This window comes from Pterocles gutturalis, unplaced genomic scaffold, assembly GCF_000699245.1.
Source record: "Pterocles gutturalis isolate BGI_N339 unplaced genomic scaffold, ASM69924v1 scaffold13256, whole genome shotgun sequence".
Classification (NCBI taxonomy): domain Eukaryota; kingdom Metazoa; phylum Chordata; class Aves; order Pterocliformes; family Pteroclidae; genus Pterocles; species Pterocles gutturalis.
In genome coordinates, this window is record NW_010098094.1 from 96,353 (window position 1) to 119,974 (window position 23,622).

At 43.6% G+C, this 23,622-nt stretch overlaps 1 protein-coding gene across 1 annotated transcript in view; it reads left to right on the plus strand.

Moving 5' to 3' along the window:
- The window catches only part of LOC104472166 (vascular endothelial growth factor receptor kdr-like), a 90,352-nt gene that overhangs the window by 64,706 nt on the left and 2,024 nt on the right, over positions 1-23,622 (plus strand). Inside the window, exons 18-28 of the mRNA XM_010087736.1 lie at positions 35-148; positions 3,179-3,267; positions 4,524-4,689; positions 5,241-5,338; positions 6,248-6,370; positions 6,479-6,590; positions 10,813-10,912; positions 11,432-11,537; positions 13,009-13,133; positions 13,395-13,473; positions 16,113-16,207. Coding sequence (XP_010086038.1) covers positions 35-148; positions 3,179-3,267; positions 4,524-4,689; positions 5,241-5,338; positions 6,248-6,370; positions 6,479-6,590; positions 10,813-10,912; positions 11,432-11,537; positions 13,009-13,133; positions 13,395-13,473; positions 16,113-16,207 — 1,207 coding nt within the window. The remainder of the gene's footprint in view (positions 1-34; positions 149-3,178; positions 3,268-4,523; positions 4,690-5,240; positions 5,339-6,247; positions 6,371-6,478; positions 6,591-10,812; positions 10,913-11,431; positions 11,538-13,008; positions 13,134-13,394; positions 13,474-16,112; positions 16,208-23,622) is intronic.

The window sequence follows — 23,622 nt, forward strand, 5'->3', positions numbered from 1 at the left end:
TAAAGATGATTTTTTTCCTGTTTATCTTAAGCAGAATGTGCAACCACTAATGAATGCAAGGCTTTAATGTCTGAACTGAAGATCCTCATCCATATAGGACATCATCTGAATGTCGTCAACCTGCTGGGAGCCTGCACCAAAGCTGGAGGTGAGAAGTCCTCAGTAAACAAGGAGCAAGGGAGCACTTTTCAGATCTGTGTTTGGATGTATCTGTGGTGGAGTCCAAGTCTCATGCTCATGCAGCTAATGCTACTGCAGAGTGTGGCCACATCTCATCAATGGTTTCTGAACTTCTCCCAGGCAGCGGTGTCACTGCTCTATTTTCTTTTTCTCTGTCCTTTGTTTACAAAAGGGATTATGGGCTGAAGGAGGCAGGACCCTTAACAATGAGGTGCCCAGTTCCTCCATGCAGGCACTACTGATCATTTCAAAGGTTCTTCTCCCTCTCCTTCCCAGCCTTATCAGGAGGATGCACCAGGCTGAGCACTGAGCTGCTGAGGCCTCCTCCTTTCCCAGGCAAGCGCAGGCATTTTTTGTGTAGTAGACAGGAAGCCTGAGGCAGCCCAAAGCCGAATGGAGCGACAGCATGGACGTCCAAGGGGCTGAGCTGACACAACATCATACAAAGAATCTGTCGCAAAGTGCAGAGTTAAACAAAGGACTCCATAAATCTCAGACCTTTGTCACTAAAGCATCCCTGGCTGTTCCTGTATCATGCTCTAACTCCCAAGGTACCAACTCCCACGGATGCCTCTTTACTGCTTACAATGAACCCTCCAAACAATCCCCAAAGGACAGATTTAGGAAAGATAAGGAGAAAGAAAAGAGTAAAATAAATGAAGGGGAAAGAGCAAGAGAGATGGTGCACACATCTGTTGTCACCTGAGACCCTGAAGCTATCGTCTTCCCCAAGAACATGTAGTTGTCCAGTCATGGGGGGGAAAAAAAAAAAAAAAACTTCAGTGAGATAGATATGGCAAGATGCCAGGAAAGAAACCTTCCCTCCAGCAAGATACTCCCGGTTCGGCAAGGAGCAGTCAGCACCCACAGCCACTGCGGTCACCTGGGAGCCAGGAGCAGGGAACCTGCAGGGATTGCTGCAGCACCGCAGACCCCAAAAGCTTGTACGGGAGGATGGCCAGCTCCAGCTGGAGGGTTTTAAGATTCAGGCGCATAAGCAAGTAGCCTTTGCTTGGGACTGTGAGCAGAGGGGAAGTAACGTTAGGAATGCTGGTGACTCTCCTCTGTCAAGTCCACGAGGTGGCTTAATACAAACAGGTGCCTAAAACACCGCAGAGATCAGTATTTTTTTGCCAAAGCACCCATTCAGCCACAGAGTTCTAGTTCCATAGTAAAACACAGCTCGGGAACCGATCAAATACTGCCACTGCCCAATCCCTGAGGAACTTCTTCTCCTGGGAGTCCCTCAGTTTCCCATCCTCAGCCCGCTCCCTCGATTGCCCTCCTGGGTGGAGAGGTGACCCTCACTCTTCCCTGCCAGTGGCCCAGAAGCCCCGATGGCTCTGGGGAGCCGTGGACGGGGCAGAGCGGTGCAGCACAGCCTTGCAGGGCACGGAGGAGCCCCAGGCAGGCGTGGGCTTGTTTACCTCTGAGCAACGCAACTGCAGACTAAAGAAAAATAGCCTCGAGCTCTCGAGACAGACACTGGGATAAGAGTTCCTATTAAAATGCCATTGCGGAATACAGTGCTTTCTCCTTCCTTGTTAGGTTTTATGTAACCATGTAACGGTATTCCTGATGAAGACTGATATTAAGTATGCACATATATTATTTAAAAAAAATAACAAATAACAAGTTTTAACACCTTGGCCGAGTGTTTGATGTTAAGCAGTTAGAACTAATGCAGAGTATCTGCCTTACAATGAGGAAATAAAATATGGAGAGGCCGTGACTAGGAAGCATTTCAAAAACATGAATAAATCCCTAACTGGAGCTTCAAAAGCTGTACTGGAATCTCCATATCCTCAGGGCACCCATGAGGGATGCTGGACTTTAGGTTCTTCGGAACGATGTCCCGCAGAGATCTCTCCTGCACTGCCAGACCCCAGCACCGCAGCCTGCAATCCCAAGCCAGCAGGGTTGTGCAGCCAGCGGTGGGACCAAACGGTACCCGACACCCAGTCGCAGACAGGATGCAGCACCCAGAATCTCTAATGTTCGCTCTTCCCTCCTTGATGCTGCTGCTCCCCCTGACAGCGCTGCTCTCAGCCTTTCCAGTCGGGATTACACGCGTCAGACCGGTCCAAGGGGCAGGCTGCATTTCTGACCCAGCCAGGCAGAAACGCTGCTCGGAGCGGTCTCTGTCCTGAATTGCCAAGTGGAGCTCTCAGTGCTTTCCTTTGAAGTTCAAACTCCCGAATCTGAACCACGGACCTTCTAGACAGAAAAAGGCGTTCTGGAGATGAAAGCCTAGTTGCTTAGGATGGATAATAATACGTGTTTACATGCTTTCTAGGCCCACAGTCCAACTTATCTTACATTGGACAATTACAAAAAGCAGTGATTATGCTAAAGGTACAGAACACAGCTTTTCCCTTTCCTAATAGCTCAGCTGAAACGTAAAAGCATTTTCAAGCAGATCTTAAAAATATGCATAATTGTATAAGAGCAGCAAAGAACTCTATAGAAGCTTGCACAGAAATAAGAAAGGAAGAAATTGATAGGACTTTCCAGGCTTTCAAAAACTTCAGACTAAATATTTTTGCAACTTTAGATTTAGACCTGCCTATGATCCTGCATACTTTTATTGCCTCTAGTGGCATCAGCTCCACTCCAAACAAACAATTGTGAAGGCAGCAGAGAAAAATGAAGAGTGCTCCTTGCTATGGCCCTGTGTATAGATAGAGTAAAACAACCTTAGTAGCATATGGGATTGCATATTCTTATTTATCATGCTGAATTTTCCTTTGTTTATAAAAAAAGGAATAAATACCAACTGTTACAGTCCAATGGGAGAAACTACGAGTTGATTCTGTAGTCCCTTCTCTCCATATCTGATTGTGTGCTCCTGGAGTGTCACTCCTCTGTTTCCTCATTTCCTCAGCTGTATAATAGGAATGACAATATTTGCTTGTTTGGAAGAGGATTTGTGAGGATGAGTTAGTATTAAGTGCTTTGCAGTGCTTCAAAACTCATTTGACTTTCACTGTCTTTGTAGGTCCTTTAATGGTCATAGTAGAATACTGCAAATACGGAAATCTGTCCAACTATCTCAGAGGAAAACGAGGAGATTTCATTGCATACAAGGTAAAAAAATGCCAGGATTCTCACAGTCACAAGGCAGAGCATTGACAACCACTGACCACAAGTTGGATTTTTTTCTGCATTAGCACTGAAACAGTTTGGTATTTATATGGGCACTTTATTTTCTCACCACATTTCAACTCATGTGAGGAAGAAATGGAAACTTTTTTCCCTGTAGGATCTCCCTCCCATCCTCTTCTAGCACCAACTAAAGAATGAGTTGCAAATACACAAGAGCTCAAGTGCATTTGAGAGAGGGAAGTACCTGCAGGATGCTGCCCAGCACAAGGCGGGCAACAAAGCAGTAGGGAAAAGCTGGTGTTAGCTGAACTACTAGAAGGTGAACCCTCCCAAAAGATGAGCACAGTTTGGGGATTGTTGTTTCTAGGCCCACCCAGCTGCGGAAGCTGCTCAGCCTTCCATCACCTGCTCCTTCCCATCTTCTGTGCTCTCCCCTCCCCTGTGCTAACCTGGAGGTCTGCATCCACGCAGCGAGCTGGATCCCGAACGTGGTCTGCCTGAAAACTAAACACATGGGGTTTGGTTTCCAAACGGTTGTGGGCACCCGCACAAACATTTTTGCTAGCACAAACAGGGCTAGGATACACCGGGGAACATACAGGAGGCCAGAAATCTGTGATGGGGAGAGGATGGGACTACCTCCTCATTGTGAAAATACAGCATTGGAAGCGCTCTCTGCTCTAAGCCCTTCCAGAAGCTGGAGCCTCCCCAAGATTATTTCCCCAGGTGATTCTATTATTATCATTATTATAGCTATTGTGTACAGGCACAAAAGTACATAAGGTACTTTATGCAAGAGAAGAGAGATTTTCCTGGTACAGTCACTCGAAATGTCTTTTCTCACCATTGTTTCCATGAATTGCAGGGGCTGGTTCTGTCTCACTCCCAGGACAGATACCTTTCAGTGAGCTTCACACACATACTGTGATTTTTAGCATGGTTTCCTAAGAAAGCAAGAGGTACAGAATCACAAGATCTCTCTGCTCATTGAGCAGTCTGACCCAGCCAGCTTCCAGCTAACGTTTACGGTGGAATATTGCTATCAGCAAAAGGGGAGGCTCTGTATCAATAAACAGGAAACCAGGCTTCACCAGCTCTGCTGTTGAGGGAACATCACATTCAGACACATTGAGCTCATCTCCAGAGGACACTTTCTCCATATGCCATTCTGTTACATATTTTTAACACCTGGGCATTCCATCATCCAAAGCTAAAAATCAGTTTTCTACCATTTCTAGTCCCAGGAAAACTCTGACCAAGCAGAGAAGAGTCTGGATGAGTCCAACAGTGATCTGACCGAACTGATCAAGAGACGCCTTGAGAGCGTAGCCAGCACGGGAAGCTCTGCCAGCTCAGGATTTATTGAAGACAAGAGTTACAGCGATTCAGAAGATGATGAAGAAGGTAAAAGAAGCCCACCTGATCCCATATCTTTTATTGTAAGGATTTCTGTTACTCGGCTAGTGCCACACGCAGTCACACATTTTACAAGCCCTTACACAGCTTGACTTATTCCTGAAATTGTGAATTTTTTTTCTTGCCTGTGCCCCACTCCAATGTTCTCACAAAAAGAGATTTGCCAGAACATATGCATGTAAAAGTTGCTCCTGTTGTGTGCGAGGAGTACTAGCCGTCTTTTACCAGAAGATTTGTGGGGCCAGCCTGTCCCCAGTCTCATCACTTGCTCCCTATAAATAGTTTCTCTCACTTTTATCCCTAGATGCTGTTTTCCCCATAGATAAATGACATGATTAATGGTGGATGGAACTTTTAAAATCATCTGATCTCCTGCCTCTACGTCAGCAGCTCCTAAACCAGAGCCGTAATCCCAGTAGAGAACTCACGTAACAATACTCAGGAGCGGGGCTGGGGCCATCAGCATGCAAGCGGCACCAGTGCCAAAAAAGTTTGTAGCTGTTGCTCAAGTATTCTGCTGTGTCTGTGATCTCTCCTAGATGCTGAGGACCTGTACAAGCGGCCTCTGACTTTAGAGGATCTGATTTGCTACAGCTTCCAAGTGGCAAAAGGCATGGAGTTTCTCGCCTCCCGAAAAGTGAGCTCATTAAAACGCCGGGGCTGAACTTCTTTCACAGAACCAGAAATATCTGATATGAAGAAATCCAAATATGCTTTTGAGCCTGAGTAATCTGCTTTTTGCTCTTATATTAAAGTGCTGGAGATCACATTAGCTCTGGTGGTTAAGCAATAAGTAGCACTGAAGGAGCTGTGAAGGAATATCCATCATGTTCTTGGCTCCAGGGACTGGCATCTGTAACTGGAGAGCTTAGATAGGAGGAGGGAACACAGATTGTAAGACAATTCGCGGAACTGTCTCATAAATAAATGCAGAAAAGGTTTCTCATAGAGAAAGATCCTTCTAGTATGGCCAACAAAAGTACTCCTGAAGAACGAAAAGGGAGTATACAGCTATTTATTTAGCTTGTCAGTGATGTTGGAGACTATCAGCAAAGTTAGCACCTCCTTTAGATACAAAAACAAGGTGTGTTTTTAGCCTGTGGAATGCCTGGTTTTGACATAAATTGGATGTAATACACACGCCAAAGTCTGCACAAGCCACAGCTACCAGGGTAGTGCACAGAAATCATGAGCAGTCTCACACACATGCATGGGACTGCATTTGCAAATGCAGCTGCAGCTGCTTGTTGACCTCTCCCAAATTTGCCGCAGAACAATTAACTGGCAAATGGCACTCCCTCCATCTCACCGTAACCGTGAAAGTTATTCCACATGGAAAAATCAGAAAAGCTACTGTGATACTCATCTTGTTGCCCGAGTTCTTTTCTCCTTTGCATACGACAGTGTATTTGCCCCTCTCTCACCTGCTCACGACACAAGTTCAGTTCTCCTTCCATCTCCAGAGAAGGTCTCATGCTTTCAGCTCCCGCAGCGGCTCGTTGTCCAGGCACACCCTCTGATCTTGCCTGTCCTCATTCCTTCGCAGTGCATTCATCGGGATTTGGCAGCAAGGAACATCCTTCTTTCAGAGAACAACGTGGTGAAGATCTGTGACTTCGGACTAGCCAGGGATATTTATAAAGACCCTGACTATGTACGGAAAGGAGATGTAAGTGGCAGAAACTTGAAATGCTCATCTCAAGGTTTTATTTGTCTAGGGCTTGGGCAGATTAGTAACAACAGTTCTGGCAACATATTTTGTCTTTTGAATTCTTAGGCAAGACTTCCACTCAAATGGATGGCTCCAGAAGCTATTTTCGATAAAATTTACACAACACAGAGTGATGTATGGTCTTTCGGAGTGCTCCTATGGGAAATATTTTCTCTAGGTAAGAGTAGTTTAAACCTTGTTTTTCCCCTAATTTATGGCTCTATTGCTCTGAAAAGCTGTAAACAGAAGATGATAATGCAGTCCCACGTTTCTATTTCAGCTAATACAATTGCACAGTGCAGATCAGGTGTAAAATAAAGTCACTGAACTGAAGTCAGTGAGAACTCCACCTGGCAAAGCACATGAAAACAGCGAATACTGGCGGGGGGTGCAAAACAAAATCCAAAACTCTGGACCTAACATTTGTAATAATTGAAACCTACAGAGCACAGAGATAATGCAAGCCTCTGCTGCTCAGGAGGGAAATATTTCTTTGAGAGCAATGAAGAAGTTTCCCTGTCAAACCATATTTTCCCCTAAGCAGTCTGCTTCAGGAAACCACACAGCTCAAAGGTCGCAGAGGATTACGCTGCTGTTGACACAATGGTCTGATGTTGCTAGTGGCAGCCCACGGAACACAAGGGAGCTTGCCCACATGACATTTCATCCACGGCTTGATTATCTTCCCCACAAAATCTAAGAAAGATTTTCTAAGTAAGAAAAATGTACTGGCAGCAGCTGCCATCAGGCTGATAGGAGAACCAGTGCTGGGCTCTGCGTAAAGCATTTTGGCAGCGAACAGGTAGAATACACACGCTTCTGGCCATGTCATTTGCAAGCCACAACATTTCTGAAAGAACAGTAATGGTGTTCTTTATGTACTATAGATTTCATCTCGTGCTGCTGTTAGAAGTCTCAGCCTCACCGGGATCTGGTTACTGTCCAGCAGATACAGCCCTGAAATTTAGACAGGCAGCCTTACAGACAGTTGGACTTTGCTGCTCTCAAATTCTCCTTGCAGAGTGGCAAGTTCTGTTTTCCTGAGGGAATTTAGGAATGTCAGCTCTGGCTTTTTAATCAGCATTCACAGACAAAAGAAAACAAGCAGCATTGTCAACTTAAGCTGCTGAATTTTAAAGCAAACTCTGCAATCTCCTACTATCTTTGGCTCATGGATCAGTTGAAATTAATGATCGGCTCAAGATGCCAAGTCCAGATCTGGATGGAAAGTCTGGAGCTGTTTCTATCCTAATCTTTATTTAGGGCTGGCTGCAAAGATCACAACCTGACTTCAGTCCAAGCCTTTGATCCAGATTTTCTCTAGTTTGTATCAGCAAGCAAAAGAGAAAGTTCATACTCAAGTGGTTAAAACAAGTGGCAGTTATCGCTTTCTCTGGAGTTCAGTCCCATTTATTTAGAGTTTTGTTCCTCCGGTGTAACACCTCTGTGGCTCTGGAACAGCATCACCTGCTGCATCTGCTTTGAAACACCACACAAAGACGAAGCTCCAGAAGCACCGGCAATCCCCCAGCCCTAATAGATAATTCGGGAAGATGTGTTACCATCAGCACGCAGAGACACACCCAGAGGGGACAGTCTCTCCATCGGGCATCTCCAAGGAACAAAAAGAACTGAATCCCGGGGAAAGGCAAAGTGTTATACCATTCCCAACGGTCCTGACAGAGTGTAACAGATGTGAACTTTGGGTCATTTGGCCTTTGATACCGAAGACTAGTAAAAATTAAAATATAGTCACTGAAATTAATCTCTATTTTTTAAAACAATTTATCTGGTTTCTTTTAATTTTAGATAACCTCTTTTCTTAATGAAGGTGCTTACTTGGAACAATAGACCGTCCTCCTCTGAATTCAGAGGAATCTATTAAATGACTCTGGGGGCTGCCATCTGTAGAGCAGCCCCTGCCCTCGTTACGACGTAGATCGCTAACTACCTTCTTCAATCCGTGGCACAGATTCAAAAGCAGTCATTTTCTCTAAGAGGGTTTTTCACACAGACCATCCAGGCATGTCTGTGGTTTGGCACCACTCACATCTGCAGCTCACACGATAAATATTTAATTAAGGATTTGTGTCACTGATTGAACTCTCCTCTATTAAAATTTATTAGGTCATTGAGAGCCAGGGGATGGAAGTTATTTGTCGTTGCTATAGGGTATGTTTTGGCTCCCGTTTACAACTGCTGATTTTTACGGGGTCCCACAGACTTAGCACCCTCTAAAAAAGGAAAATATACTGATTAGCAAAATGCACAGACATGGGCCCTTTCAGGGTCAGCAGCTGAATGAAGCACGACAGGCTTCCTCCAGAAAGGCTGGCAGGCTGGATCCATTTTGGTGATACACAGAGAAATCAGGACTTGAGAGACTGTTAATTTTCATTTGGGGCTGAGTCTGCATGGAGCTTTGCATTAGTTACAAGGGGTCAGCACACCTCGTCTCAGGTAACGCCAGCAATGTTCAGGGCATCTTGAAATCACTTACACGGCGCATTACAGAATGTCAGAGTCACCTGGAATTTAAATGTGCACTGTTCAGAGAGCAATCAAAGGTAATTATGTAAACAAGCAGTGCCTGGCAGTGTAACATCAGCATCTTGTTATCCTCCTAAAATAAAACCAAGATCAAAAGAGCACTTCCATATCCAATGCATGCCACATCTCTGAGCATTTCGGAAGAGGTTTCCCCTAAGGAAAACATCATGTGTAGACCTTATGTTTCAGCCCACATTTCTCCCGAGCTGTCTCAGCATCCCCAATCCAAGGTATTAGACTTATCACGTAGTCCAGGTGAGGTACAGCGGTGACTGGAGGTGGAAAAAGGAGATCTGAGATCTCTGAGGTTCAGTATCTGAGCTGCCTCCAGCTGGTAGGGGGCCAGCACCGCTCAAAATATAAACTACCAAAAGATCTTGCAATCAAAAATTCTTCTTCTCTGCCTTCCCTGTACTTGCTCATACCAAAATACTGTAGTTGATATGATCCATGATGTAATCAAAGAAAGATGACTCAGATTGAGAGATCAAGTGGAATTCTCCAGCCCTCCTCTCCCAGTTCTACCATGTTGCCCTCAAAGTCTCAGTCCCAATCAATGTATTTGCAAAACTAATTCTTATCAATAACTTCTGCTGTGCTTGTGAGCCAGGAAAAAAAAAAAAAGGCAGGAAATAGGCAGGAATGTTATAGACAGTAAATCATATATGGATTCCTCAAGGGCTGGATACAGATCCAGATTCCATTCAATCCCCTATGTTAAGACTTGATTAGATTTTCTTCCAAATTCCCCATCCAGCCTCTAGAATGCCAAAATGTGAAAGACAAGGGTTGCACTGCATGTGACACCTTTGCTGAGAAAGAAGGGAGGAAAGCTTACAGATCTTTTAGGTCTATCTACAATGGGTTCAGTAACCTCTCAGCCTTCAGTGTGGACATCTCTTGAATTTTACCTTTGAAGTCTGGATGACTCAGATGCCAGAGAACTCTCTCAAATTATAGATTTGTTCCCCTTACTGAGGGTGCACCATGAAGTGCAGATGTCATACAGCAAAGATCACAACCTCTGAAAATCTCCCACTCGCTCATTAGTTGAAGAGTGCATTCCACAGATGTACACTCGTCATTCCTCCGAAGATCCCCATTCACACAGCAAAGCGAAATAAGGCTCGCTCCTTCATTTCGATGACTGCTAGGCCAACCTTTGTGCAAGGTAATACGACACTACCCATCCCTTACAGAAGTCTGCCTCTCACAAGCAATTACAGTTGCCTCGATCTGTCCTCTCGGGCTTCACACTAACAATTGAGTCGCCGTGAAAATACGCAGCATTGAATTCACACTGCGAGGTTCTCCCGGCCTCTGCAGGAGCCAGGTGCCTACAGCTTTCTCTGCACTGACTCACAGAGGCCAGTGAGGCCAGAGGTTCTAAGGCAATGAGTAATGAGCACGACTTAACTCACCTCACGTGTATTCCCTTAGTGCAGGACACTAGCAGAATAACAGTTTGGAAAACAGTATTTTCAATATAATCAATTGAATGAGCTGGAACTTTTCTACCGCCGACCAAGAGGTCATTTAAAGTCTCAAAGTAGTAAAATTTCTTTCTCTTCTGCCGTATTTTACCTCAGAGCGGTCCTGACTATATCACAAATGCAGAAGAGACAATATGAATGAAATCTCTAAAGAGCCAGAGTGAGTCTGTAACAGGTTTCCAAAAATCCATGTAGATAGCAAGTGATTACAACCCCTTCTTTGCTCTAGCTTCTTTTACTGTCAGACTCTAGGTAATCTCAAACACTCAGCAGAAATCACCAATATGGGTTTAATTCACTGGACTGGGAAATAGGGATTGTGCCCTTCTGGAGCCTCCTCTTTATTTCTCCCATCAGGTGCCTCACCATACCCTGGAGTGCAGATAGACGAGGACTTTTGCCGACGGCTCAAAGAAGGAACCCGCATGAGATCTCCAGAGTACTCTACGCCAGAAGTGTAAGAGCTCCTGGTTTTCTATTGAGAGCTGATACATGCCATTTAAATATGACAAAATAGATGGTATTTAAGTGTGGAAGGGGTAGGAAACCTCATCAGATGTCAGCTATGCATTTTGTTTTCAGTAAACATTGTATTTGTGCATATCCTGGGTGTCCTGATACCACAGATGAACGCTAAAGACAGACCAAGTCAGCTTGATCTTTGCCAACAGCAACATTAACCGACCTCCCCGCGTCAACTGTAGTTCCTGAGTCTCAGCTCAGGAGTCTACTGTGTCTGCCTCGATTTCCAGTTCTGTGACAGAAACTAGGCATCCGTAACTATGACTTATTTCAGCAATATCAGTGGCGCCCAGCAGTCAAACATGGAAACTGGAATAGATTTTCAGCACATGGAGATTTGAACCTGTCTGCATCCAAAACTATCCAAACAATGACCAAAACAAGCAGCAGCAGAAACAGTTTGGAAACAAAGCTCCTACCCTTTTCCTTTCTTAATAGCTGTGTTTTTACCTAGCTACCAGACCATGCTGGATTGTTGGCACGGAGTACCCACCGAGAGACCGACATTCACGGAGCTCGTGGAGCGCCTAGGAGATCTCCTTCAAGCCAACGTGCAACAGGTACAGCAATGTGAACACTTGTTCAACAACTGTCTACGTAGAGTTGTGTATGCACGTGTATACGTGTGCACAGCTGAAGGCTATGTCGAGCAGTAATATTAGATTTGACTCCATAACACAGGTCACAAGGCAAATAGCTGCTGGGGTGAGTAAAGAAAATGTTAACTATTCAAAGAGGATTATATTTCAAAACTAGATGTTTATCCATCCATAATAACCAGAAACTTATGTTAATTAAAAAAAGGCTCAGTCGCCCCTTAGAGGAACAATAGTGCTTTATCTCACAAACAATTTTAATGAGATTCCAACATAGTAAACTGCCAGTAGCTGGTCTGAACTTTCTATTTTCTGAGCTTATGTTCATCAGTGCTCTTAGGAGCTTTAAAATGATGCAGTTTAAAGCTCAGAAAGTCAATTACATAATTATTAATTTCATAATAGTTAAATCAGTTGTTTTCTTCTTCAGTAAAAGCAACCAGACCACTTACATAACTGTTTTGATTTCTTCTTCAATAAAATTGACACTCTCCTCCACCACCTTCCTCTTTGTAAACAGATTTAGTGCAGCTAAGTTGAAGAGGGCCCAGTTTGCAATGTGAAGAGCTTGGGAGTTTTATCCTCTAACCAGAGAAATTAAGGAGACATAAAATTCATGATAAGGGAATAGGGCACTTAACTGCACTATTAACTGCTTCTCAAAATTAAAAAAAAAAAAAACAAGGAAAGGGAAATTTGGACAAATAGTTTCAAGACTTAAAGGAAGAGTCATTTCTGAAGATGACTGCAGAGGTGTAATGACAATGCAGAGCTTATTAAGATGTGCACTGAATTCTGTTGAACTTGCAGCATCAATTTCTTGTAAGGAAAACAATAAAATCCTTTAAGGCCACCCATTTTAAGGACTGGCTCTTGATAAGCTGCAACTCTTTAAGTTGAACGTTAGCAAAAAGTCTATACGTAGGCAATATTCTACTACGGATTCCAAAATCTGTCCAAGTCGTACCGGCCATAGGGGTTTTGTGACTTCATGCTGCTCCCTCCCCTCTCCCAAACACATGGCTTACACTTGGATTTAGGTGTCCCTGAGACTGGTCCCTTGGAATTCCCAAAGAGGCCAACGCAATGACAATATAGAGGACTGCTTTCCTGAAGCACAGCTCAGAGAAATTCTGTTCGCCTTCACTCAGGCCAAACAGCCACGCATACCGGAGCCTTAGAGACCATTTTCAGCCATCCTATGTCGTAGGTTTCCCCAAGTGTACCATTTTCCCCATGCAAAGCCTCCTACACATAAACGTTGGATAAAGCTACACTTCTAACTTCCAGCTGTTGTGAAGAACAATAATTGCCTTGAAGAAACATCATAAAGTTAAAATAAAATCTAGTCCTTTCTCAGTGTAAAGCTCTGTACAATACAATAACAAAATCAACTTTGCCAGCTTTGTGTTCTGTTATGTTATTCACTATATAGGATGGTAAAGACTATATTCCACTGAACATCACCTTGTGCCCTGATGAAGAATCAAACTCCAAAACTTGTCCTGTGGAAGAAAACTTGAACAACTGTGTAAATCGCTGGAGTGCAGTGGAAACCAGGTAAGCAAAATACATATGGGGGGGCAGGAGGGCAAGAAAGATTTGATGTAGCTGGCCACTGCTTGTGGTCCTCTCTCAACATGGCTTTTTTAAAGGAGCTGGACAGACAAATTTGTCGGGGCATTGTTTTATTTGTTACAAGACATGAAAAAAGAAGGCTGGTCCAGGAAACCGAGCCATGTCAGGGATGTTAACTGAGCTACCAACTTGTGCAGCATCTGCTTGGGTTTTATGCTGACCTCTCAACTTCCTTGCTTTCAGTAACAACAGCAAGAAGCGACCGCTGAGTGTGAAGACATTTGATGAGGTGCCGGTGGAAAAGGAGAAAGTGATGCATGAGGTAAGTGAGGTGACTGCATTCTTCTCCACCGGGTTCACAGATCACTTGTCACCAGCACCAGAAACAGTAATTAGAGCTCTTGAAATCTGTTTGGTAAGAAAAAGCTTTAAATCAAGCAGAAGATTTGGCCCTTGCATCTCTCGTAGAGGTCTGTGTGACAACAAAGAGGGACTTGCATTTAGTCTAACAAATAATTTAAAGGGAAGCTCATGAATTATTATCTTGGCTTTGATCAGGCTGAGAGGCTTTATATGACATATTTCAATATGGTTTTTTCCCCCATAAGAAAGGGGCAGCTCATTGAAATGGAGCCTTTTGAAGGAAATGTGTCCAGAACACATTCTGGCTGGCTGAGACAGGCAGTAACTTGGTGGTGGTGAGGGTATTCAGTTCTGGATAAACAAGACTGAGATTCAAGTTCTTGCTCTACTTGATTCACACAAAGGGCTTTAACCCTGGCTTTTCTGGAGCCTAAGTGCAGGGTGGGAGGGTGTTGAACAGTTTCATTTTCACGCCAGTGGAAGACAAAAGCTTGTTTTGTTACAGAATGATGGTTCTGCTTGTTGACTTACTCTGAAATTACAGGTTCCAAGGGTGTGGGGGCTTTTTTCTATTTTTTCTTCCTTGTTAAAAAAAAAAAAAAATTCCCCAAAAAACCCAACTCATGAATTTCCCTTATGGTTCAGGTACTCAGTTGCTGCAGACTCTCTGCCATGAAGCTGCAACTTGCCCTGGACGTACTTGACAAACAGCGTATTTCTCATCCATTCTCTTGTTAGCACCAACTGATGCCCATTACTCCCTAGTATTTTGCCAGACGTAATTCCTGGGCCTTTATCAGTGCATTTTAGGGATTAGAAGGCTTAGAATTTTTCTCTGGCTCCTGCATCTTTCCTCTTGCAAGATAAAAATCTGTCCCTCTGAATCACAGCGAGACATTTACTAGATAGATCTGCTATGAGGAAGAGATTACTGCTGCCAGCATGAGTGTTGCTTTCCCAAATGCTCCCTGTTCATGGCATTTTAAAGTAAGTCCTTACATGAAAGGGGAAAAGTTTCGAAAAAGGGTAATAACACACTAACAGATCTGAAATAAGTGTCATTTCAATAAGGATCTTCTAAAGCAAAATATAGTGGGATCTACTTTTGGAAAAGTGCACTTGGGCTACTAAAATTATCTTAAATAGCTCGCCATTAATGCTGATTAGGTCATTATTTCAAAGAGCTGCCCAGGAACTCTGAAAGTGCTCTACCACACCTTCCTGCTATTGTGCTCCTTATCTGCAGTCTCTGTTGATGTTCTTTTAACAATTCTTCTGCAAGCAAAGTGCAAAGCAGCACTCTAAGATAAATTGTTATTAGACCACATATTTTAAGGGGAAACAGTCAAGATAAAAACCAGAGAGAAAAGCTGGGTTCTACTGAGTTTCTGACAGACCTAATTAATTAAGGATTTTACTTTATATTTTGAATATCAGCTTCTAGACTGATCTTATTAACAACTGATAGATTACCAAAACATTTATAAAAGGCTTTTGTTTTTTATTTAATGTTTGCTGGGAATATTTTTTTCTGTTTCAATGTGTTTGACTGGTAAAATAAGGCTGATGAGAGCTCCACTTCCCATGTTGAAGTCTTTTGCATTCTTGATTTTGACAGAATGCAACTTTCCAGCATCACAAAATATTTGAAATGCAAAGGAACCCCCCAAAACATTTAATATTTTTTAAAATTACTTAAAACAAGGACTGTGCCTGTCTGTGAATGTGTGCAGCACTTAGCACAGTAACAGCTTGATCTAAATTGCAACCTTGAGACTCAACTTCAAGTGCAGTGGAATCACAACCTCAACTTTAAAACTAATCAAGACAGTTCTGTTGCACAGCTCATGAAAAAATCCATAACCAAAGGACAATGAGCCTTTTAGGCTATATATCTTTGCAAAGCACTTGGATTTGCCAGAATGATACTGAACTTCCACTTCCTTAAATTTTCAATATTTCTAATACTGTATTTCCAGTAGGTATTTTGGGTACTTTTTCTCTGAGGAGCCTAGCCAGTATTATTGGATATATTCTTTATGAATTTCTGTCTATTCATATCTCAGCTATCCTACCTAGATGGTATCCATATGTCATACTTAATTTCAAGTTTGAAAATGTCAAATTATTTTTTTGATATGTTCATTTTAAGGGCATTCTTTCAACATACAGCTCGAAAGTTTTATCATCACAAAAACAAGGCGAACGTTCTCAGGCTAAATAGCAGCATTATCAGGAACAGTTGGATGAAAACTGGTAATATAAGCCCCGATAAGAGAATATCCCCAACCTACCCAGGCCACAGTGAAGGAGAAGCTGTGTTCTCCTGCTCTTGCTTTGTCTGCTCTGCAGCTGGAGACAGCTTTAGAAGGTGAAGCTCTATCAACTTGCCTAAGAGGGATATCACCCCAAAATAAGACAGCTGGGATTTGGAATCCTAACTAGCTCCTTGCCTTTCCTTCTCTGCTGACTTTAATAGTGGTGCAGTCCGACTCTTCTCCACACTCTCCCATGGCAAGCCGGTTGTAACTGAAAACTGCTCCATGCTCTCACCATCACCGGGCACTCTGCTGATGTTGTCTTCCTTTTGCTTCACAGGAGTCGGACAGCGGGATGGTGTTGACCTCAGATGAGATAAAAAGCCCGAAGAGGCTGGAAATCCGTTCTTGGCCTTACGGGATCATGTCTCTAGCGTGAGTACTTTTTGGTATTTCTTTTTAAGACAGTGTCCCATTCAGAAAAATGCTTCTGAAATACACAGTTTTGTTCCTGATTACAAAAGGAAAATTGTTAGACTATCTAAACAAGCTAGAGAGAGAAGCAACTCTGGATATCAGTCCTGTAACTGAAAGACCATGGCTAACATATTTTAAGATGAAGAAAGTTATCATGTAAATTTTGCTTCCAGGAAAAAGCTGAACATAAACCAGAGTTGCCAGTCTCTGAAAGGAATGCTGCACTGTTGTATTTAAGTTACAGAAAGGCTAATTCACATGAAAAATGTTGATTCGCGTGATAAAAATGAAAACTCACTTCATCAGCTTTGAGCACATGTCTCGTCAATCAATTCAACTCTTCTTCCAAAATGCCAAGTTGCCTTGTGATTCTGAATCACAATGAAAAAAAAAAAAAAAAAGAGCGTGCTGTCTAGTGAAGGTGGTGTCTCCTGTTCATGCTCTGATCTCCTGGGACAGCATATTCTGCACACGGCAAATGACAGGAGACTATCCCTATCTGCTTCAGCTGTTTCCTGACTGCCCCTCCTGTGTTCTCCTTTACTGACGGAACAAAGTTTGAAGAACTTGATTAATCCAGAAAGTGACATTTATAACTACACCAGTGTCTAACAAAGCTATGTTTAACGTCAGACCTATAGAAGGACTGGCACCTTTGCAATGATGGGACACAAGAAAAGTTAAGGAGGCATGTATAGTACAGTATAGTGTAAGCACTGCAAAACAAGAAACGTGATTTCTGCGTTTGCTTTATCGTAGCTGAGAAGAGTCCTACAGAGAAGTCACTTAGTCCCACCACCTTCATGATCCTATGAAGTATATTGTTCATATTTGGTGTACAAATAGAGGCTGCGCCAGTGTTTTCTATACGTTTATCCATTCATAGTACAGCAATCCCAGAAGAATAAAAGCAGATATTTAGCTTTTAGCTGACAGCTCATAGTTCTTTATATTTCTCTAACAATCAGGCAGAGGCACAGAGCTGACCTAGTAGTGAAATACGTCTTCTCCACCCTCCTAGAAAAGTATAACAACAATAGTAACCCATGCTACTGATTCAAACGTCAACTTGCAGAATTTCAAAGAATAGCTACCCAAAATAAACAATTCTGTAGCAAGGAATTCCATGTCAGTTAATTACGTTAATTAGACTTTTACTGAATTGCCTAGAGTTTTCTCTGCAATCTACTGATGAGATTTCTATTAGTTTCCTCCATATTAAACTCAATGATCTTTCCCACCAGAGCAATCGCTTGTTCTACATCAAGTCACCATTTTTCCACATTAAAAAGAAATGACAGACAAGAAAAAATAGTGCAATTTCTGCATAGTATGGGAGAGTTCACAGGAGAGTGCAGAGACAGAATCTAACGGTATTTCAGGAGCTAACTCCCTCACTCAGAGAGAAAAGCAAGAAGGCGCTTGCCTTGTCTTTTCAGGCCTTAAAACCATGAATTCCTAGATGTTGGAAGGCAGGAGAGATGGAGAAAAAGGAAAAGGGAACAGGTTACATAAGGAAGGCTAGAGAGCCTTGCAGCACTAACAGGGAGCATCCAAATGCTACAGATTCTGCTGGAGAGGAGGGCGACTTCAGGAATGATGCTGCTGAGCAGTATTTTCCCTGTAGCTCTGCCCCAGTGTTGTACCTGTGGGGGGATTAGCAGAGATGTAGATACAATTCCATGTTTTTATCCTATGCACATGCCGAGAGGATTTCTGCACAGCACAGTGCATTGCTATGGAGACCAAATGGCACCAGCTCTAAAATAAGGAGCTCAAATGTCAGAAACTGCATTATGACGATGCTTCACCTGGGCTGATTTACCTGTCTGTTCTGCATGATGCTGACACACACACACACAGAGCCTCCCTGATAGGATTTATCCTTCTAGAGATTTCTATCAATCCCTCCGACTGCTGTTTCCCCTACTGCATTTCCCCCGTTTGCATAAATAGTTGGCAAAGGCAGGTTCTCTCTCTCTCCCCCTTCCAGGCTTTCTGCTGAAAATCAGAAAAATCAACATCCAGCCAGATGTAGAAACAAAAATTCCATAACAGCCTGTTCTTTCAAGATTTCCAGGAAAACCTTCTGAACTGCTATCAGGCCCCCTGGGAGTGAGCGTGAAGTGACGCGGCTCTGCTGGGTTCGGTGAATCTCTGCCTGACCCACACCATCCGGGGCTCTCCCCATTGACAGGCAGCACTTCCATAGGGATTCCATTCACCGTGAGACACCCGATACCTTCTGTGCCAGCCAGACCGCGAAAGACCATCTCAACAGAGGTCTGCTATAAAAGCAAACCTGCCCCAAGCGGTGTTCGTTGTCCTCTTATTCCCAGGACCCCAGATAGCATTGTAAGGACAGAGGTGTCTTTTTTCTTGGCCACATCCTTCATGAAGTGTTCAGGGTCCAGCTGAGAAAGCTATTTTGTCAGCTCCTGGTTTTTTTGATCTTGCAGACTATCACTGGCACAAATAACAGTTTTTACATAGTCGCAGGGCATCCTGATGCCCTCTCATCTGAGGACATGACACCCCGTGGTGCTCCTGCACTCCTCACTTGAAAAACAAGCCTCAAAAGCATATAGAAGAGTCTAGGAGAGGTCAGAAGAGAGTGCTGGTTTAATAGGGGAGATAGAGTCGCCCTTGTTAAGTGTGTATCTCTCTCTACCAAAAACATTTACCCTGGATTCTTTTCAAACAGTCTTCTTCTTCTAAAACAAAACTGTTCAAAGGCTTAGCATGTTTTCTAAACCAGGGTGGCTGTATTTATCATTTTTGCCAAAATCTTGCTATTTATTTATCTTGCATTCATTTCTCTGTCAAGTTTCAAATTTGGCAACACTACACACCATGGAGTGTCCGTGTCAAGAGTTTACTGAAGATGAATCTGATACTCTGAGCCTGGGACTGCTGTTAGACTGGACTAACCTTTTCTCTGAGCTCTGGGCATTTCATACTGCTGAAGTATAAAGCTACAACAGTAGCTGTAGCAAGGGACAGAAAGATCGCCCAGGATAATGACCCTGGAGTTAGCATTCAAGGAGGCGCATCCAGCACGGAGGGGATTTAATGATGGGGTGATTCTGGTGTCCAGTTTCCTCTCAGAACATTAACTGGCTGCTGCCAAGCACCACTTTTAAATTCTCCTTGAGACACTATAATCAAGTTATTGCTTAAAATTACAATAGGTTTGGTATCTGCTCAGCTGCCCTCTCTCCATCCCTTTCCCTTCTCTCCCCCCCAGCTCCATTATCCCCAGTTGCTCTGAAGTTACTGATCCGGTTCTGGCCAAGTCCCATGGCACCAGCTGACGGAGGCTCAGCTGATCCGCTCTGGGCTCTGTATGCTGCATCCAGATCCCACCAGAGGGCTCTGCCTTTGCCAAAGCCAAAATGGGTCTAAGGCAAGTCAATAAGATGGAAACAACCTGATTTTGCTCAGGAGCATCAGGCATTCACGTCCAAATGCAAGGTCCCCAACAAAAATGCAACCCAGCTGATCGAGCTAGAATCCCTCTGCACCATCTCAGAAAAATGAGGCATGGAAAGATGTTTGCTCCATAGCAGAGCTTAGTTTCATAAGATTTTTCTTCTGTGATGAGCACGCTGAGACAGCAAATGTACTTACTGTTGTGTCATGGTGCAAGGTGCTGCATGACCTGGCTTGAGCTCTCCAAAATATAACTAACTTTGAATGAGTAGCTACTCACAAGTTCTGTAAACCACTTTTTTCCTAGGATTATACGATACGCTTGCAGTGGCAAGGACTAAAAGGAGCACTGGGAAAGGCTGTGGTCCCCAGCTGGGTTTTGACTGCAGTGCTTTCCAGCTCCCTGCATTCTGAGGGCTGGAGCTAGCGCCAGGGACAGCCGACCAGCTTCGCCACACATGCAAGGGGACGGATACTTAATGAGTGGGTGGCTTTGGCCCATTAAAACTTTATGTTAGCTCTACTCTGTGTTTAGAAGTGTTTCAAAACAATGAATTCTTGATCCCAGCCCCTTGAGTTCTCCATGCCAGCAGACTACTGATGCACTGACAGTGCCAGAGGGGAACCCAGGATTAAATTCTCACTGCACAGCACTCCGTCTAAAATGTATTAAAGGAAACTGCAAATCAGTCACATAGACAAAAAAATAACCCTTTTATTATTTTCATGGCAGAAAAATTAAAAAAAATTAATCACTCTTACTCTGTGCCTCATTAAACACCTACGAAAGCTGCCACAAAGCCCTGGAGCTCCTACATGCTATTCTGAGATGCGGTCATGAGACAAACAGCTCTACTTGGCAGCGTTCAGCCCAATTTCTCATCTTTCCCAGGCCAGGATTTCTACACAGACATATTAGTCTATTAATTTTTCCTATTGAGGGCAAGATAATTGAGCACCTTATTGCAAAGCTATAGATGCAGTAGAAGCAATAGAGCAGTAAGAGCTGCTCCTCAGCACTGGGAGTAAGTGCTGCACTTGGTCCTGCAGCCCCTGAGTGCAGAGGGTGATTTTCTTACAGTCAGCTCGCTTTCTCCATGCTTCTCTTTCAAGTCATTGACCCTGAGATTTAGGCTAATAGAAACTGGCTCCCTCTCACATAAAATAAACAGCTCCAGTAATGATTTCCCAGCTCTCTGATGATTTCAGTATTTTTCTACCTCTAACCAAAATCTCTGGTTCGTACGGTAGGATGAGAAAGTCTCATTCGGTCATTTAGGCCTTCTAGCTATTACAGGATCATCCACTGTGGTATCTTCTAAACAACTTTGACACCTCTCCAGAAAACTTAAAAAACGTTCTGAAGGATTACTTAATATTCAGGCTAACTTTTTCTTCATCTAGTTTAAGTTAGACTTTTCAGCTTCACCTATACCAGGAAACGGGACCGAGCAGAGTGAAAATGGGAACTGTCCATGGCTCTCGCTGCCCACAGGGCCAAGCCAAAATGCACTTGGCCAAGCTTGCGTCTGGGTCATGAGCCCTACTAACTATATCCTGGCCCCACACAGACATGCTACCTGTGCACAAATGGTATAGAGCCCAGCCTGCCATAACCAGGCACTTGATACAGTCCCACTTACAGACCCGCAGGCTTTCGCTTATCAACACTGGGGCCACACCAGTAGGTTCCTCCACCTCATTTGGTTTCACATCTCACAGACTCAACACTGGCACCAGGCTCAGGGACACTACAGCCTCAAGTGCAGCAGGATTTGCTGGTAATCATGAATGTCACTCTTAGTTGTTTTGCTGCTACCCATTTGCATTCTTCTTCTCTTCTAGTATTGGTTTCTCCAGCTCTTTCACCGCTTCTGTACTTCCCCCACAAACCTCCCTAGCTTCTAGGCATCCTTCTGAAAGAGAGGAGTCCAGTGCTGTGCCTTGGCTGACTTTAGTCTCAGCACTGCCTTTGAACCAAGGCTGAAGCCAGCTCTCCACATTCTGCGACACGTTTCCCCAGCCAGCACTGCACAGAGACGTGCACGTTATGAAGGAGGGACCTTTAGGTTATGAAATCTGGTTGAGGTCAGGAAATAGCAGTGTTCAGATTTTCATCCTTCCCCTTACCCTGCCCTGAAGGATACACATTCTTGCACGGACAAACAAGGTTTCAGGTTGGTCACTGTGTAAATTGGGACCAGCTTGGGTCAGTGAGCAAACGCGTTTCAGTTGAACGCCATGGTATTCACACGCCTAATCTTCACTACGGTGCCGTGGCGAGAATGCTAACGGCCAAGCGGGACTGGGCCGAGACATTCACAGTTACGAGCAGATCTATCAAAACCGAACATCTCTTTTATCACCTCCTGCAGCTGCAGCACTCAGAAGTCAGGCAGAGGCAAAAGCAGCAAGGAAATACCTTTTGGGGCAGTGTAATGCCAACCCAGGAGAAGCACTGAACCAAGTAATGGCTAACTTTTAATGAAATTACTTAATTACATAACCATTATTAACATCTGCAGCTGCATACTTGTGTGATTAATCACATCTAATGCCTTCAGTCAGAAAATGTTTATCGGTGGGGCTCAGGGAGAATTTTTCTGTCTTATACAGGGTCGTACGACTGGCTCAGAGCACAAAGGGGTTTTTGCTTTCCTCTGAAGCATCAAGTACTGACCACTGCCGGAGGCAAGACTGATGTCTGATTCAGTGTGGCAGTTTCTATACAGCAAATGAGATTTCAAGGACAGACAGAAAAGGGATGTTGCAGTCTCATTTTCCAATATACAGTCCAAGCATATGTACATTTCTCTGCTGCTGAACATGAACAGAGTAGATTGAAGTGTCAGTAATACAGAGCATTAAAGGGAAAAATGCAAAGACCCTTGGATAGCTTTAATTTAGGAAATGCATTTAGATGAAAGGAATAGTTTTGAAAGTTAATTGCATTTTGGTCTGCCATAAGACAGCTAATGACAAAACTTGCTTCTGACCTAACTCATCATCTTTCTGTCTTTGGAGAAAATATCAGATGTCAGCATTACAGAGTCCTTCTTCAAACACCAGCACCATCTCAGCTATAGGCAGTTATTCCCAGATATCCAGTCTCCTGACCTACAGGGGCAGAAACCTAACAAGAACCCTTGCTGGGAGTCTACATGGGTCTGAAAATTTCCCATTATGTGGCCAGACTAAACCCTAATAACATTTTTTCTTCTGCTGCACTCTGAGATATGCAGGCTGGGGGCCAAGTTAAACAGATACTTTCAAGTTTCTCTCTGTCTCCACTGACAACTTTAATACCTGGCAAATTAGAAGCCAAAGCATCCATGGAATTGTCCCACGCAAGTCAATAGAACTGAGCAACAAAAAGAAAAATACATAAATAGTGAAGCCAAGTTGTGGTTCCATTGCTCATGCCAGGGAAAAATTTATCTACAGACAAAGTGTGTGTGCATAGAAAGGGACAGATGCCAAATCCATAGTATACAGAAGTTGTTTCCGCTCACCTTTTTCTCTGCACAAAGAGGAAAAACTTAGATTGGGAAAGCAGAGTGTGCTCCACTGTTGTCAAAGTTCTCAGGGTTACTATTTATCTTAGAATTTCTGCTTTGACAGTTTGGTTTCAATGCCTTGTGCAGGTCTAAAAGCACAGTGACATTAGCTTTAATCTATCATCCCTGCCTCTGCATTTTAGAAGTCACAGAACCCAAGTTTATTCTAGACACACAAGGCATGGTGGGCTGGCTCTTACAACTCAAGGGTCCTGGGTTCACTTCCTACAGACAAAGCTGGAGATGCAAACGTGCAGTGGAAAGCCACCACGTCACACTAAAATCAGGGCAAGTGCGAAGCAGCTGATCTGCCATTGCAGGTGATTAGAGCTGCAGATGTTTGTTATGTCTGAATCCGGCTGAACTTCTCAGCTCCTGGCTTAG